The 18611-nt window shown below is 42.9% G+C and overlaps 1 protein-coding gene across 3 annotated transcripts in view; it reads left to right on the plus strand.

The window, feature by feature from the left end:
- plxnb1a (plexin b1a) overlaps positions 1 to 18611 on the plus strand; it is a 52511-nt gene that overhangs the window by 20526 nt on the left and 13374 nt on the right. For 2 of the 3 annotated variants that reach the window (XM_026331874.1, XM_026331876.1), the window contains exons 2-15: positions 1802 to 1893; positions 2058 to 2928; positions 3068 to 3310; positions 4532 to 4714; positions 7473 to 7601; positions 8985 to 9085; positions 9209 to 9341; positions 9569 to 9725; positions 9981 to 10089; positions 10450 to 10558; positions 10925 to 11677; positions 17557 to 17655; positions 17863 to 17985; positions 18401 to 18494. In XM_026331874.1, the coding sequence (XP_026187659.1) occupies positions 2068 to 2928; positions 3068 to 3310; positions 4532 to 4714; positions 7473 to 7601; positions 8985 to 9085; positions 9209 to 9341; positions 9569 to 9725; positions 9981 to 10089; positions 10450 to 10558; positions 10925 to 11677; positions 17557 to 17655; positions 17863 to 17985; positions 18401 to 18494 (3094 nt within the window). In that variant the 5' untranslated portion in view covers positions 1802 to 1893; positions 2058 to 2067. The remainder of the gene's footprint in view (positions 1 to 1801; positions 1894 to 2057; positions 2929 to 3067; positions 3311 to 4531; positions 4715 to 7472; positions 7602 to 8984; positions 9086 to 9208; positions 9342 to 9568; positions 9726 to 9980; positions 10090 to 10449; positions 10559 to 10924; positions 11678 to 17556; positions 17656 to 17862; positions 17986 to 18400; positions 18495 to 18611) is intronic. The other variant, XM_026331877.1, reaches the window with a different exon arrangement.

Raw genomic sequence — 18611 nt, forward strand, 5'->3', positions numbered from 1 at the left:
GTTCCAACAAACACCTCTATTGTAGATTTCAGGACATGATTCAAGACCCATGATGACTCTGAAATGACACTTCTCCTCAAGGGAGGCGAAACTACTGATTGGTCAGTTCAAACAATAGGAGCTAAAAAAAAAAAGGCCATTTGGTATCATTAAATGTGATAACAGAAAACACCTGCCCATTAGTGTCTCCTCAAACTAGAAGGAACAAAGGGCAGCTTCTCCTGAACTCACTGTACCACAATATATTGGCACTGGTACTGGTTTCTGACGTGTACAAGAGATAACCACCTGCATGACACGATTCTCATGACACAATACATTTGTGTCATGAGAATGAGAAACACATTTTTAATGTAAAACATATGCTTTATACTGACCACAGAAAAATGTAAACATGTATATGCTATGCTGTATTTTAGCTTTTACTGTTTGACTCTTAATAAAACGTCTTGTGTTTTAACATCTGTGATGTGATGATTACGAGTTAAATTTCATTTATCCGCAAAGGAAAATTCAGGTCGCGATGTGATTAATAAGGGTAAAGTCCTATTCACTTTACTGTGCGAAAACAGATTTTGTGAATGTCTCACATTTATTGTTTGCTGGAGAAGTATGTGTGCCAGAAGTCACACAGTTTAGTTAAATATCTCACCAGACGCTATCATGCAAGCTGCTCTGTGAGGCTGTACTGCAGTGCTTTGAGCTAACTGCTAAGCACTCACAATGAAAATGCTAACAACATGGCTAAACAGAACTTGTATCTGAGAGCTGAAGCAGATTTGACTCAATAAAACATGAGGCTCGAAGAATTGGTTTGTTTTATATTTATATTTAATAAGACTATTCCTCCTCCGTCTCAGAGGACTGTGAATTTTCAGCGCTGTTTAACAGACTGTAATGGCCACGCTTGACAATAACACGCATACACACATTACACCCAACCCATAACAGTGGGCGTGGAGGTTATTACTTACTATACTTCTTATCCTGCTCATGAATAAGTAAAGTGGAGACCTGAGACACACTCACCCACTTACCAGACACATACTAAGACACATGCACCTGCTCCTGGATGGCCCCTGGTTATACACACATGCACAAACATGCACACACATCCACACCAACACACCATATTCCCGGTCTCCTCCCTTTCAGCCTCCCTTGTCTTTGTCCTGATTGCAGCTCCAGGGGGTAGACAGTTAGGTGAGATGTCACTGCATGCCTAATGTATTAGCAATCTATTCACACTGCAAAGTAATTGTGCACAATATTGCTTTTTTTTTTGTCTCTTACTCTTACAGGGACATAGCTTTCCTCTACATGTTTCTTTTCCCGCCATTAAGCAGAGTGTTGGGGCATGAATAAGTCTGCCAGTGCACAATTTCAATATACTGTACACAATGGTCTGTGTATCTAGTTCTGTACAGAGGCCCTACATATCCCCAGTTCAAAGCTTTTCTCTATGCACTACAGTGTAAAGGAGTTATTTATTTATTCAATAACCTTCGTCAGTGAGGTCAGTGAAAGGTCATAGAAGCCTGCTCAATAATTAAAGAGATTTTATCTCTAATGCTCTCAGCGTGCACAAACCACTCTCCTCAGAGGTGTTGAGTGAAGCTGCTGAAATGGGAATGAAAGTTGTTGTTTTAAATGCTACACCTTTAAGAGACACTGTGGCTTCTGATGTTTTTTTTGTGACTTTTCTGATGAGTAATGTGATTAGAGAGACATATTGAAACTTGCTGATCTATCTCTGAGTCATGTTTCTGTCTCTCCCTTTGTGTCTCTTTTCTGTATACAGATTAATACTTATCAGGCAGAGAGACAAAGAATGGGATATGATACCAGGTGATCAGGCGGAGGAAATCTTCATCTTAACAAAGTACACAGATGGTGAGATATTATTCCTTATACCCATTGCTTGTATCTGTTAAACTCTTGGGTCACGGGTGGAGTGTATTCAGCCATATGGAAGCAGCATTTAGTCTTATTAAATGCTAATGTTTAACCTCAATCATGTGCTATTGAGTATCTAACCTTGCTGTTTTTCCCCTCAGAAAATTTGCCATGCTATATGGGAAGACTCTGAACTCCACCCTGCTCCTGCTCCTGATCCCCATCATCTTTGTTTCTGTCCATGGTCGCCCCTATCCACGGTTTTCCCATAATGACACTGAATTTCAACACCTGGTGCTCCACCCGGACCCCTTTGTTGGGACGGTGTACGTGGGAGCTAGGGACCACCTCTTCCAGCTCAATGGATTAGATGGACTCCAACTAGAGCAAGAGGAGACGACCGGCCCTGTCAGCGACAGCAAGGACTGCCTTCCCCCCGTGACTGAGTTCAACTGTCCCCAGGCCAGGCAAACTAGCAATCACAACAAATTGCTGCTGGTGGATCCAAAAGCCTTGGAGTTGATCACCTGTGGCAGCGTCCACCAAGGAATCTGCCAGAAACGCAGCTTGGCATCAATCAGAAAAGTTCTCTTCTCTACTGAAAGGCCCGTGGATACACAGTATGTTGCAGCCAATGATCCATCAGTGTCGACTGTGGGGCTGGTCGTGGGGCCTCGTGGCGGGGAAAGGACATTAATGTATGTGGGTAGGGGCTATACTGCCAGCCACCCACCCATCTCCACTCGCCACCTTTCATCAGAACCGATTTTTTCCTATGAGGAAACAGCTAAGCTGGCTGTCGCTGGGCGCCTGTCAGAGTACGACCATCATTTTGTGACGGCATTCACACGACGTACTTATGTATACTTCCTCTTTTACCGCCGTGACATCAAGTCAACTTCGAGGGAGTACCGGACCTATGCCGCCCGTGTGTGCCTAGATGACACCTCTTACTATTCTTATGTGGAAGTCCCTCTCGTCTGTCAATCTACAACTTCTTCTAAGACTTACAATCTGCTCCAGGCAGCCCAGGTATTAATTTGCTTTGAATATGTTTTTCAGAATTATATAACAATTTTGCCATGAGCAAGTATGAATTTTTGAAATAGGTGGAGCTGATATTGTATGTTTAACTTTTCTGAGTTTTCCCCTCATGCTTTTGTTATAACAGGTGGGACAAGGTGAGGGCCGGGAAGGCGAAGATCTGTTGGGAGTGTTCTCCACCCGTATCAGCTCCACAAACAACAATCCCTTAGATGCCTCGGCTCTGTGTGTTTACCCTTTGGATGAGCTTGACAGGCACATAAACTCCACCCGTGACCTCTGCTACACCCAGGATGGGCAGGTGGAGGGAAGAGGAGAGATGGCTTACATAGAGTATGAGGTGAAGTCCAGCTGTGCCAACCTGCCCTTGGTAAGAAGCTGATAGAAGGAGTTAAATGTTTTGTTGTGTTTAACCGTTAACATCAACCTGTTGAAACACATCCTTTCTTTGATGGAAGGAAATTCAGTAACATGTTCATGTCAAACTCTCAAATTGCTCTTTTTCCGTGGTCCACTGAGCAGAATTGTGTACCACTATGTTCTACTTTGTGTGCTTGTTACAGCAAGGATACTTGCCTTATACTACATACATTAGGGCTGTATATCATTATGAATAATTTCCGGCTGTCTTCTACTGCCTCAAATGTATTGACTGATTTGGTTTCAGTGCTTAAGACAAGAGAGAGAACGTACAGCCAAGTATCAAGGCAAGATAGGAAGAAAAAGTGGCTATAGATAATGGATGGATGGAAGTCTTCTAATGAGGTCCTAATTTAAAAGCCCAGAGCTTCTAGATGCCCCAGGAACAGCTTTGCAACCCTTTGGTAACCCCCACCCCTCTGATCTTGCCAGCCCACAGAACCATTTAATGGGATCCTTAGCAATCAATAAACCAAACTAACCCCGAGTTAGCTGTGCTGCTTAATGAGCACTGTCAAGGAATGATTTGAGTTCTTTTGAAACCCACTAACATAAGAGGACTGAGAGTGACAGAGAAAGAAATAGGGGGATGGAAACAGATGTAGGACAGAGAGACAGGAGATTCTGAAAGAAAAATGATTGAAGGAAGGGAGGACAGGAAAAATGAATTAGACATAGACAGGTTCCCTTGTAACAAAGATAAGCAATCTTATGTTTTCTTAATAGATGAACGCTGAGTAGCCAAAAAAAAGATGTCTTATTCTACTCCCTCCTTCAGGACCAATTTTCTGGAGCCAGAGCCTGGAGAATTACTGGAAAGCAGGATTTGGAGCACTTGTTTTCCCAAACCAAAAGAGCCAGTTGGCTGTCTCTGAAAGAACCGGCTTTTACCAATGGTGCAATCCTCTTATGATGAATTAAGAGGATTCAGAGGCTCTGAGGCAATAATAGGAAAGAACAGAAAGATTTGAATACTTGTTAGTCTGGTGTTTCCACTGGTGTCACCACTCTGGTGTTTGCCTTCACTTAACTTAATAAAACCAAAATAATGTTTACAAAAATGTTTAAATCAGAATAAAGGTGGGTTCATTCAGGTCATATATAATAAAAAAAAAACTCAAAGACAAAATAACCAGCTAACCATACTTTATGTTTTGGCAAAATTTTGTAGAATACCTTGAAGGCATATCCTTGTGGCTCTGACCACACCCCTAGCCCAATGGCGAGCCGGATGCCACTGGTAGCTAATGCTGTTTGGCACACCTCAGCTGCCCGTCTCACTGCTGTGGCTGTAAGCGTCAGAGAGGGACACAGCATCGCCTTCCTAGGAGACTCTAAAGGGACTCTGCACAAGGTGACTCATCCATGTGCTGTCATACATATTTCTATGTTGGTGCCAGTTTCTTTAGGGCCTCTAGCCTGCCACAGCATGAACTGGGGAGGGAGGCAGGGAAACGCCCTGGACAGCGGTGCATCACAGGGATAACTAGGATCATGAAAATAGTCCTAGTTTCCCATTCACTGCAACCAGGTAAGTATTAGATCTTACTTAATACTGTGATCCATACTGCCCTGCCTTGGCAGCATTTACTGTCGGCTCCTTTTAAGGATGTCTGTGAATCATTCCCAGCAACACAAACACACCTTAGATCACATAAAACATTTGCAAGCATTTCCTGGGCTGTTTTTTTTTTAGTCCAAGTCTATGCCTGTTCCCATACACTGTACTTCTGCATCACTATGTGACTACAGCCTGGAAGATTCCAGTCATTCCGATGTTCACAGTGTTCCAACATACACAGCCTAGCATGCCAACATGATCCCAACACTTAATTCATTCGCTTTTTGTTCTGTGGACCACAATGTGTGATAGACCTGATCTTGATGAGGCTTGAACTTTTTTTGCATTTTTGAGGTAATGCTTTAAAGCAGTGATATGTTTTCTGGAGAATTGATGGAATGTATTACAGCAAAACATGATTTGGGTCTAACCTTGTTTTTCAAGGTCTAAGTGCTGCTTCTTTCCCAAAAACTGCAATGTATGGTCACATAGAACAACATAGATACGAGATAAGAGGATTGCAGACATAACTCTGCTGTTAGGTACTCCAGGAGTCTATGTGTGTGTGTGTGTGTGTGTGTGTGTGTGTGTGTGTGTGTGTGTGTGTGTGTGTGTGTGTGCGTGTGCGCGTGTGCGCGTGTGCGCGCGTGCGCGCGTGTGTGTGTGTGTGTGTGTGTGTGTGTGTGTGTGTGTGCGTGCGTGTGGGTGGGTGGGGGTAAAAGAGAGAAAGTGAGACACAGCCAGACACAGTACTTTTAGATATGTCGAAGATCAAAGCAGCACTCCATGTAGCTGAAGTTATTGAAATAGGATTATTGTATCACAGCAGGACAAATTCCACAGCATTCAGATACAGTGTGTGTGTGTGTGTGTGTGTGTATGTATTTCTGTATGAAAGACCACAGTTCGTCATCCATTATACTTCACACCCATGTATGATTAGTTTATGTTAGGACAATGACTGGAAGCAGAGGGGACTCAGGGACATTGGCTCTGGCCAAAGGTTAAAAAAAAAAATCACCTACCAGCATTTTTAAAGTTTGTCAGGTAACATGTTGTATCATGTTGGATCCCTGAATAAAACTGAGGTGTTACATGCCAATTAATCTCTTGGCCAGGAGCAATGAGTACCTGGAGTGAGTTAGTGTGAGACAGCCAAACAAGGAATGGAGAATGGCTGTCTTAAGCCCCATTTAGGCAGGATTAACAGTAATTTAACTCATTATTGATGGCATTTTAGCCATCAGGATATGGTCTATAATAGACACAGACAATGAGCAGGACAAAAACAAAACCCTCCCTAAGGGCATGCAGCAGAGCTGAAGGGGAGGGACAGCGAGGAGAAGATTGAGACAGACACTGTGAGGTGAAACTGAGTCATAACTGTGTCAAAAATTAACACACATGAAACAGATATTGAAATCATTCAGCGTGACAACACAACAATATGTTTATCTCAGTTGTTCATCGTGACAAAACTTTCCTGAGAATAACCAGGTGTTATCTTGCTAAGGAGTGGTGGAAGTAAAGTACACAAACAGGAAGTTCAGCACTAAATATTCTGTAACTTTGGGCGATTCCCACTTTATCTGGTTAAGTTAGATTGCTAAAAGCTTCATGGTAGCTTCAGCTGCACTGCATACTGCAGTTATCTTCTCTCTTATCTTTTCCACTGGAATCATACAAAGAAAGTTAGGTCCTGGTAATAATTACTGGAGTGACATAGTTTTATTTTAAGTGAAGTGCTAGGTTTGTTTTCCATACATGAAGAGCTACCTTTCTTTCAAGTCTTTGTCCTCTTTTTACTATCAGCTCAGTGTAAAATATGACCAGTGTGAAAACAGCAAATCAAAAATGTTTCTGCTAACATGACAGCTGGAAACATTAAGTACGCATGTTGAAAACATTTTACACAGAGCAAGGACTGTGTTTGCCCCCCATTTGTCAGGAGTAAGGAATCAGCTAGTGCGGACAGAAGAAATGATCACGGTGAGCAGTACCACTTTGAATGGCTTTAAAAAGATGCAAACCTGTTCTTTAATCCAGCTTTTTATTATTTACTAAATATGACTTGCAAAAAAACCAAACTCCACTAATGTTCCTAGGTCGCCAAGCATGACAAAGCTTCTTCCTGTGCCATTATGTGTTGAGTGCATCTTCCTAATTGGACAACTGATTCTCTAGTCAGTTCACTGTGATCAGTGAGAGCTTTATGGAGCAAGGCATGAAACCTCTGCTAATCTCATTAAAATGAGGTAACATGAGAGTTTGAAGGCATGGGAACCACTTAAACCAGAGGTGTCTTCCTGTGCCTCATATTTGATTTGACTGAGTGGTAATCACATTCATGGCCACTTCTGCTGCAATCCTGCACAAGTGCAGTTTGATTTGATTTTGAGTTGTAAGATGATGAAGATATTCCTTTTGCTTTATTTTCTTTTTTTGTCAGCCTGTCATAATAATCTGGCAGTATGAAGTCTATCTATAAATCCATCACTAGTGATGTTTATGTATTTTTATTATTTATTATGATGTATCTTCTCCTTTTCAGGTATATCTTGGGCAGGATGGCATGGTGGAGGTATATGCGAACACAATCATCCATCCAAACTCACCAATAAACAGTGACCTTGTATTGGATCAAAATGGATCACACATCTACATTATGACCAAAACTACTGTAAGTATACAAAGAATGCAGCTGCACAGTTTTGGGCAGTTGTAAGTGATACATATTATTTATAATCTAAGTAAATAAATAAATAAACAGCATACATTGAGCAGTCTCTTTTAGCAAGGAAGCTTTTATATTCAAACTACTCAGCAGATGTAGAAACAGCCGTAGAGCTCTTGGTGAGTCTTTCCATTCAACCACTTACCCAGATGTCTCCATACACGAGACAGAACATGACTTGTTATTCATTGTCAGACAATTTATCGTTTGTCAGAGTTTTTCAGGCTTTGATACTTCCTCAAGCTGTGTCTCTCTCACTGAGAAAGAGGATAAAAGAATAAGAGGCAAAGAGCATAAAAGGAAACGGAGATGCCAGCTGGCTGTCGAGAGCAAAGGTCACTAACCTCACAATGATGGTTACAATATTCAGCAGGAGGTGTAAGGTCAGACACAACAATGGTATTGATCAGAGAAGTGGCTTCCATTGTGTTGGCACGCTCCCTGTAGAGCCTGTGTGGGCAGCTATAGATGCTGATAAATGGATTTGGAAAACTCAGAGTCTATACATTGAATGCCTTGTCTCAATTCTAGACAACTGAACACTTCAATCCAAATGTAAAGCTGCAACAAATATGCACATCCAAAATTCTTACCTAAAACCAAATAAATATGATTACAGGCCATGTAATTGTCATGCTTTACGTACCAGCAGACTGAAGTTGTTTGGAGTCAGAATTGCAGCAATTTCTAAATTTGAGCAAAGACGAAGGAGCACTTTGATTCTGGTAGAATAACGTAGTTTGGTATTGCATGGCAAATTTGAACTTGGAAGGTTGGGAAGGCTAATGCTAGTCTGCCTAGATAACTAAGAATGACTTACTTGCATTTCAGTCTACTACAAGAGTCCCACCTTGCACTTCATGTAAAATCTTCTAGGACTAATTTTCCTTCCAAGATGAAACGTTATGGAACGATAACATTAGCATTAAGGTTTATCCAGATGAGGTAACAGTACATTGACTATAATTAAAGTGCACATAAAGAGTGGAGGTTAGTCTCAAAACAATTAAGTGCTCTTTGGGATTTGATAATAAAGTAATTATAATTGAATATATTCAGTCAGTGTGTGAGCCTATAACATTGTGGCACCAGAAGAATCCAAGGCACTCGGAGGTAAAAGAGACTAAAGCAATGAGTAAGCTGCTTATTTAGTCTTGTTGGAAAATATGGCCAATTTGATTGCAAAACGAGAAATATTATAATTGTATGGTTTGTTAGTTACACAACTCTAATACACAGACCATAATAAAAAATGACCAAGATACCCCTGGTATCCACCAGCGTCACATAAATATGCCTTTGTGTACTGACCCTCATTTTTGTTTTCAGGTAGAAAAACGTCCAGTGGCAGAATGTGGAGATCACCTGGACTGCCAGTCCTGTCTCTCTGCCAAAGACCCCTACTGTGGCTGGTGCGTCTTGGAGGGACGGTGAGTCAATGTGCATGTGCTGTGTAAAACAAAAAATGGTGTGGATACTGCAGATGCTCTTAAGCTTCTACTTTGCCACTTTCTTTGTCCTTGTATCTCTCTAATTCCCCTGTGTTATTTCAGGTGTGGCCAGCGCTGGGAGTGCCAGCGAGGGTCTCTGCAGGGCCACTGGTTGTGGAGTTTCAACCAGACACAGCAGTGCCTCAGTATTCAGCACCTCAGCCTCTACAACATCAGCCGTGGGGAGAAAACTGAGGTAATGCAGGGGGAGAGAATGGGGAACAGATGGAATTAATACAATATAATATTCTATTCTTGCCTTCTTTCTTCAACTTATATGTCTCTTGCAGTCTAATTTTAGTTGGAAAAACATTTCTTTTTTTGGTTGTTTCAGTGCAGTGTGGACAGAATTTGTTTTTGTTTTTTTTCCATCATTTTCTTACTTTTCTTGATATTTAGTTTCTATTCTGCCCCCTCCTACAGATCACAGTGTCAGTAGACGGCCTCCCCAGTCTAGGAGAAGGGGAGGCATACTCATGCTTTTTCGAAGACACAGAAACTCCTGCCTCCGTCAGTAACAACGGTGTAACATGCACCACCCCTGACGCCAGCAGTCTGCCACCCATTGGCCATGGAGATGGTGAGTATCTTCGTATTTGGTCATCAGTTTTCTTGAGTAGATCCAAAAGTAAAGCGCATCAAGGACTGTAGTGATTTTTTTTTTTTAATTATTATTATTTTAGTCAAAATATTGAACAATACTAAAACGTAAGAAACAATGACAACAATTCAGCATTCAATATTATCATCAGTAATTAGATTTTGGCTTGGGCACTGGTGGTCACATTTATACATGTAGTTGAAAAACAATGACATCTGATCTGTTCTGATACAGAGTTTGTGATGGTGACGCTGTCACTGCGTTTCATAAACGTGACAGTAGCAGAGACAGAATTCACTTTCTACAACTGCAGCTTGGTTCAGGAGCTTTCTGGACGCAGGCCGTGAGTACACGCACACACATTTAACACTTACTGTCAGATCTACTATAGCTAAATAGATGATCCATTAGTAGGTCTGCTAACTTGTTTTGAGTTTGCTACCCCTGACAGAACCCATCAATCCATTATCTATAATCCTGTAGAGCGTCAGGGTTGGGGGCTGGAGCCAATCCCAGCAAACACTGGACAAGAGGCAGGGTACTCCCTGGACTGGATAGCTTATAATAGGGCACTCATTTTATTTCTGACTGAGACTGTTTAGAGTTTCTTCCTTTTACTGTGAATTCTTGTTTTGACAAGACTATTTTCATCTTTCCGCTGATCTTTGTCATGATTTGTTCTTTACTCTTGCCGCTCTGCTAGATGCCAAGGATGTGTGAGCAGCCGCTGGGGGTGTAACTGGTGCATCCACCAGCATGTCTGCACACACAATCATACCTGCAGCCAAGACGTCACTATCTACAACCAGAACGTGAGTCCACTATAAGTTACAGAAAGGGAGTGTTTTTTTTTGTTGCTGTTTTGTATGTTAGGATATATACTGTATATTGAAGGGAGAACAATGAGGGGAAAAAAGCAGACCATTTATCATACTGCATTGTATGCCATGCTGTACTGTGCATATTAGTATATGCATGTGCTGTCTGATTGTGGTGATTGGTGTACTTCTGTCTTTTTGGTAAAGTTTTTTTTTTTTTTTTTTTTTTTAACTCATAAATTGCTTCTTTATGTATTTTCATATTTTCTGTTTTATCCTAATTTTGTCTCCTCTCCTGCTTTTTTTTCTTTTTTACCTTTCCTTTTCTTGCTTATTCACTTGTGCTACTCAATCATCAAGTTCAAACCACCAACACCCACCATCCCACCACCCATAAGAAAACTGACCCCTTTACCTCCCACTGTCCGGGCTGCTACTACTACAACAACAACACAGCCACCACCCACTGAGTCCCCTACACCAACCACAGCAGCTGCCCCTTCAACTACCACCACACTGACAACACCCACCACCCTTAATGCTGAATCCAGTGCACCCTTTACCCTGGCCACAACTACCCCCTTTGTCAGGAACTTCACCCAGGCCACCACCATACGCATGGATGTCACCGATGCAGACAGGATCCTCTCTGATGTGGAGGGAATCACAGAGGAAAATGGTGGCAGTACAAGAGATCTTGCAGAGGATGAGGACACTGACACCTTAAATATCACTTATGAACCCTCCCACACAACATTACCAAGCAGCACTAGTGGCCAGGTAGACTCTGACCTGAGATTTTTAGAGCCATCTGGTGAAACAGTGGGCTCTTCCTCTGGTGTAAGCTCAACTATCTCCAGTGAAGTGGCTATTTTAATAGACCTTCCTATTAGCGATGATAAGGACTCTGAAGAGACAGATACACCTCCATGGTCCAGTGAGTGGGAGAAGCCAGAGGGAGAGACAGAAGCGGACTCTGCCACAGGTTCATCTGCTGCAGGCAGCAGTGAAAACCCCTTCATCTCTACACAGTCACATAAAACAGTTATTGACCTCAACTCTGAATCTGCAACAAAGTACCAATCAGATTCTTCACTTGATTCTTATTTTCTGGTGAGTGCAGAAGCCACATGTGCTGCAAGTGTAGAACAGTTGCTCTGATCACCACAGGACATGACTTAAATGAATAATTGAGACATTTTTTGAAATATGCATATTTGTTTCAAATGCAGGCTCATATCTGCCTGTTAAATATAAATAATAATAAATAATAATAATACATTTTATTTCATGGCGCCTTTCAAAGTCTCAAGGTCACCTTACAGATAGAAAAGGAAGCATACAGCATGATATACATAGAGTGCATTAAAACAACAGTAACAAGAATACATAAACGGCGGGAGAGAATGTAAAGGCAAAAGCGTGGATTATCTAGGAAGTGGGCGAAGTACAGTACAAGTAAATTGAAATACAGAAACCCAGATGACAGAACAACAAATATGAAACAGTATGAGACAATATGAAATAGGCAGAGGGTGGTAGGACATCACGGGCTGCTTTGAGAAGTTAAGAGAGTTAGGTGGAAAACGCTATACGGAACAGATATGTTTTGAGTGATGATTTAAAAGTTGATAAGTCCGGAGACGACCGGATGCGATGAGGGAGAATGTTCCAAAGGCGGGGCGCAGTGTGGCTGAAGGATCTAGCGCCCATGGTGGCCAGGCGCGCTGTAGGGGTGCAGAGGAGAGTGGAACTGGAGGAGCGGAGAGGACGAGGCGGAGAATAGATATGAAGTAGTTCAGTGATGTATGGTGGGGCAATAGAGTGGAGGGCTTTGTAGGTGAGAAGGAGGATTTTATAGTTTATACGGAAGGACACAGGGAGCCAGTGAAGTTGTTTAAGGACAGGGGTGATATGATGTGAGGATGGAGTTCTGGTGATGATTCGGGCAGCAGAGTTCTGGACAAGTTGAAGTTTGCGAAGTGATTTGAGAGGTAGACCAGTGAGGAGTGAGTTACAGTAATCCAAACGAGAGGTGACAAAGGCGTTAATGAGTATTGCCGTGCTATCGGTGGTGAGTGAGGAACGGATGCGGTTTATGTTACGGAGATGGGAGTAGGCCGACCGGGTAGTGGTATTGATATGCTGAGTGAAGGAGAGAGTACCGTCTAGGATGACACCCAGGCTTTTAACTTTGGGGGAGGGGAGGACAGTATTGTTGTCAATTTGAATGGAGAAGGTGCTGGTTTTAGAAAGGGTGGATCTGGTGCCCACGAGGAGAATTTCAGTTTTGTCAGGGTTGAGTTTCAAAAAGTTATGGGTGAACCAGGATTTGATATTATGTAAGCAGGTAAGGAGGGAGGGAGGGGGGAGGGTAGAAGATGGAGCAGCAGAGAGGTAGAGCTGGGTGTCGTCTGCATAACAGTGGAAATTGATGTTATGTAGCCTAAGGATATTTCCGAGAGGAAGGAGATAAATAATAAAGAGGAGGGGCCCCAGGACAGAGCCCTGAGGCACGCCACAACTGACAGTAGAGGGCTGGGAGTGGAAGTTCTGGAGATGGACGGACTGGGTGCGGTCAGATAGGTAGGAGGTGAACCATGAGAGGACCGAGCCGGCTATGCCGATGGAAGCAAGGCGATGGAGGAGAATATTGTGTGAGATGGTGTCAAAAGCTGCAGTTAGGTCAAGGAGGATGAGGATGGAGACAAGGCCAGAGTCTGCGGCTACTAGGAGGTCGTTGGTGATTTTGACCAGGGCAGTTTCAGTGCTGTGAAGTTGGCGGAAACCAGATTGAAAGTGTTCGTATAGGCTATTGGCGGTAAGGTGGGTATGGACCTGGTGGTGAACAACTTTTTCCAGGATTTTGGAGAGGAACGGGAGATTGGAGATAGGGCGGAAGTTGTTAAGGTCGGCAGGATCGAGACCAGGTTTTTTTAGAATTGGTGAGATGATGGCTGTCTTGAGTGATGGGGGTACGATGCCAGAACTGAGGGAAGTGTGAATAATGTGGGTAAGATGAGGAAGGAGAGAGGGGAGACAGAGCTTGACGAGGTTGGTTGGTAGGGGGTCAAGTTTGCAGGTTGAGGGTTTGGATTTGAGGATCAGGGAAGAGATAACCGTGGTGGGTGGAATGATAAAACTCGAAAGCAGGGAGGATACTGGTAGAGAGGGAAGGGTACAGTGGAGGCAGTTCGCAGTGTCACAGATGGGGGGAAATTGCTGGTGTATATTTTCGATTTTTGATGAGAAGAAATCCAGGAAGTTATTGCACAAGGTGGTGGAGAGTGAAGGGAAGAGAGGAGTATCGGGAGGGCCCAATAAATTTTTGACAGTGGAGAAGAGGGAACGCGTGGAGCCAGAGGCGGATACAATAAGCGAGGCATAGAAGTCAGATTTTGTTTGAGTAATGGTTTGCTTGTACTTCAGTATGTGGTTTAGGTATAAGTCCTTGTGGGTGGATGAACCGGTTTTTTTGAAGAGACGTTCAAGGCGGCGGGCTTGGGTTTTGAGGAGGCGGAGTTCGGGTGTGTACCATGGAGCAGAGTGCGTAAAGGATACAGATCTAGTTTTGAGTGGGGCGAAGGTGTTGAGTAGATTTCGTAGCTCACAGTTGAAATTGGATAACATGTTGGAGAGGGACGGTGTGTAATTAGTACATGAAAGGTTGTTGAGAGCAGCAGTGAAGGAGGGGAGGTCGATGTTCTTTAAGTTACGGAAGGTGATGGTGCGGGAGAGGTGGGTTTTGAAGAGAGGTAGTTTGGAGTTAAAGCAGACTAGTTTGTGGTCGGAGAAGAAGGTGTCGAGGGTAGAACATGACTGAACTGTGACGCCAGAGCAGCAGACTAAGTCGAGGGTGTGGCCTAGAGAATGTGTTGGGGAGGTGATGTATTGTTGGAGCCCAAAGCTGTCCAGACAGGAAATTAGGTCTTTTGTAGCGGTGTTGTTGGGATTGTCGAAGTGGATGTTAAAATCACCAAGAAGAATTATGTTGGCTGACAGAGAGATGAGGTCAGCTAAGAGGTCAGACAGTTCGTCCAAGAAGGTCGGGTTAGGTTTTGGTGGGCGGTAGATAGTGGCCAAGAAGGTTGGTGTGTGACCATGAATACGTGCTATGAGAGCTTCAAAGGACTGGAAGGTGATAGTGGGGTGGATGGATATTTTGTATTTAAGGTTGTACAGTATGGCGAGGCCGCCACCGCGTCCCGAGAGGCGTGGATGGGTGAGATATGTGAAGCCAGGAGGAATAGATTGATTAAGTTCAGTGAAGTCGTTGGGCTGCTGCCAGGTTTCAGTTAAGCACAGGATGTCGAGATTGTGTTTAAGAATAATGTCAAAGATGAGGGATGCTTTTTGAGAGAGGGAGCGAACGTTAAGAAGCCCAAAATGAGTGTTGTGGAAAGGTGTCGAGTCCATGTTTCTGGGGATGTTAGCTAGTACAGAGTGGTTGATCTGGCGAATACCTGATTTTCTAGGCTGAGGTCGGGAGGATGACCAGATGGAGGGGATTGGTAGTATGGAGTCAGATAGTCAGGCATGTGGGACAGAATGGACAGATTGTCCAGTGTTAGTGTGTGGGGTACAGTGAACTGCATGTTGAATGTTGGTGGAAAGTATATGGGAGCCCAGGCGGTTAGGATGCAGACCATCTCCTGCAAAGAAGGCAGGTCGGTTCCAGAAGAGGTTGAAGTTGTCAATGAATTGGAGATTGTAGGACAGGGAGACAGACTTGATCCAAGTGTTGAGACTGAGGATTCTACTGAAGCGGCCAGAGCCTCTTCCAAACGTGGGGATGGGACCAGACATGAAAATAGTCTTACCACAGTTGCTTAGGAGGTGGAGGAGAGAGATAAAATCCTTTTTAGTCAGTTCAGACCGGTGGAGTGACGTGTCACAAGTTCCAATATGAACAATCACTCTAGAGATGGAAGACGGAAGTGTTGGCAGTAATCCAGGAAGCATGGCCAAGATGTCAGAGGCCATAGCTCCAGGGAGACAGTGAGTAGTGGCGTTGAAAAAGCGTACATTCCTTATAATTGAGTCTCCGATGATTAACGTGGTTGGGGGGAAAAGGGGGCGTGGAGAAGACGCCAGTAGTTGGCCGTTTGAGTCGTGTCGTCTTGCTGACTGGCGGGGAGGCGGGGCGGTGACATCGGGTGCTGAGGTGGAAGGTGGAGGCGGCAGTTCGGTTGGTCCGTAGCTAGGGAGCCCGTGAGTGTGCCTGAGCACGGCCTCGCGAAGGATCCTACGGCGCACTGATGTAGTAGCTGAGCGGGATGGAGACTGTTTTCCGCCGTGGCAACGGGCTCCGCGAGGAGCACTTGGACTAAGGCGGGGGCGGCGGGTGTCGTCAGAGGGGAGCGAGAGCAGGTGACGGCGCTGAACGACATTGGCGGGTGACGGGGGTTGTTGGGAAACCGGAGCGGAACGATCCGGTACGTGGTTAGCGGATGAGGCCGTATGTAGGTCCGGGGTGGCAGAAGACAGAGGTGCAAATGGATTGGAGAGGTCTAGAGAGGGACGCGGAGACCCGTGGTGATAAAGCTACAGTTTACGTGCTGAATTTACCTTAGCATAAAGCCTGGACAACCTGGCTCTGTCTAAAGGTAACTAAATCTACCTACCACCTACTAAACTGAATAATTAACATTTTATCGTGTTTGGTTAATCCGGACAAGAGAACCAGGCTGTTTTCTTGCTCCCAGTCTTATGATGATAAACTTTATGCCTGAATAAATTCCTGTTTGAGCAGATATTTCAATTGGCATTTAAAGCAAATAAGTCCGTTCTGAAACCTTTGAATTTCCTTTTTAAAATACTGCCTAACAAACCCATGAATATCAAGTTTTAATCTGCAATATACAATTACATGGTTTACTTTCTACACTGAAAACGATGAATATGAAATAGTACACTTACATTATCGATCTTTGTTAAAGGGTAAAAAATGGACAAAATCAATGTAATTTCAGATATGAAGATGGAACAGGCTCTAACCTGACAGGTCTTATTGACTGGTGTACCCTCTCCATATCATTTCTGTTCACCTCATTCAGTGCCAGCTGCCAATAATATATATTATAATAACTCAGAACTTTTCCTCCTACAAGCTAAATGGTGACTAAGCTGCTGTCCCTGACCATACTTTATGAAGTTATCTTCACTTTTCACTTGTATGTCTAATATTTCATTTTGTGGTGTCTCTTTCTCTTGGTAGTTGTCTAGTTTTTTACTTTTTTGACATTTGTTTAAAGCTCATTTGATTTTATAATCTCCTGTTTCTGATTTCTGCTATGCCAAAAATAAGATCAGGATTTTGTTTTGTTTTCTCAAATAATCTACCTATCTTTTACACCTCCAAGTAAGTTATTGTAGTTAGGTGATTTTTGTACAGTATTAGGCCAACATCATTTGGACAATTTTAGTTTATTAAATTTAAATCAAGACAGTTTGACAGGAAAATGTGTTTTTGGTTCATGGGAGCAGAGTGCAGTCCCCAGTTTATACCAGTGTTTTGGTTTAAGGGAATGATTAGCTGAGTCTGGTTTTACGGTTCAAGTCCCTGAGTTCCAGGAACTCAGCAGTTCGTTGACAGTTCAGTGAACTGACAATGCTGCCATGGACCATTTCTGTAGAGAATTTTCTAAGATCAGTGCACCCAAACACAGCCCTGACCTGGACCTCTTGAAACATCTTTGGTATGAAGAGAAACAACAGCCGGGCTTAGTAACATAACTACAGTACCAAACTCTCCAACATCTCAACAAAACATGAAACATCTTATGGAAATCTGACTCAGAGAAGAGAATTCGCTGTTGGCAGCTTGGAGGACAGATAAGTTCCCAGAATTATGAAAAGTTCACAGAACATCTGTCCACATAATGTTGGCCTTTTAGAACAGGATCTACAGTAAATGTGGGTCTTTAACCTGATAGTATTTAATTTCATTCATGTATAGATATTTTTCATTCTAATGGTTTATTTGTCATCAGGAATGTCCATGTGTAGAGAAAGTTCAGGATTCTTCCCTCCTCCCTGTCAATGTGGAAAGGAAGATTATTCTAGTGGGACAGCACCTAAACCTGTTTCAGGTAATGTCACCCAGAGAGTCACCAGCTGTTTATGTAGGTTATTCACATGACCTTTGAACTTGAAAACATGCCCATTTATACATTAGATCTAAGGGAGCGGGATTCTTTTTGATAGAAAATTTCATAGAGTAACTCTTTTAAATTTCTTGTATCCTGATACTCCCTCCACAGTAACTCAATAGTTTTGTATGTGCTGTGTACTTTCAGGATAAGTATTTGGAATATCAGTGTGTGCTGGACATTGAGAATCAGACAGTGGTGGTGGATGCCTCTGTAGAGCCAGATGCCACACAGCCATCAGTCTTCTTTATCGCCTGTCAACCACACCAGGTGGGAAAATATCTGAACGTAATGGTGCAACTCATCAAGTCGATAAATAATGACAAGGATATTAGACATATTAATTTACAGCACTGTGTCATTTTATAATTGGTTTGTCAAATCTAAGGCAACAGCTAATATTTTTAGTTTTTAAACTGCTAGTGTCAAGTAGTGTGCCCATTAACGTTATTATTCTATGATTTTCTGTGGATGAATTCATTTTTGTGGACAATAGTGCTGTCTTTGTCTTCCTAACCCGTAGTTTCATCGTAAACGTCCAGATCTTTCCCCTTATTAGAACACTGTGGAAACTCCCCCCCAGTACACACAGTTAGCAGTTTATCACATAACATCAACTTGTATATTTTATTGGAAGTCTTGCTTATTCCGCTTTAACTGGTGACTGCTGTTTTTGAAATTTCAGTATACCTATTCTGTCTTGATGGAGGAATATCCAGCCATGATCAACGTGAGAAGAAAAAACTACTTCCTCATTGACAGTGCTGAGGATTTGCATGGTGGGACCTGTTTGGAGTGTGTTTCTTTTGTGTTTCTGTGACAGATCATTTTCATACCTTGGTAATTGGATAATTATTTGAGCTAAAATAATACGGTTTTCTCACAGAATGACCTTT

This window comes from Mastacembelus armatus, chromosome 7, assembly GCF_900324485.2.
Source record: "Mastacembelus armatus chromosome 7, fMasArm1.2, whole genome shotgun sequence".
Lineage (NCBI taxonomy): Eukaryota > Metazoa > Chordata > Actinopteri > Synbranchiformes > Mastacembelidae > Mastacembelus > Mastacembelus armatus.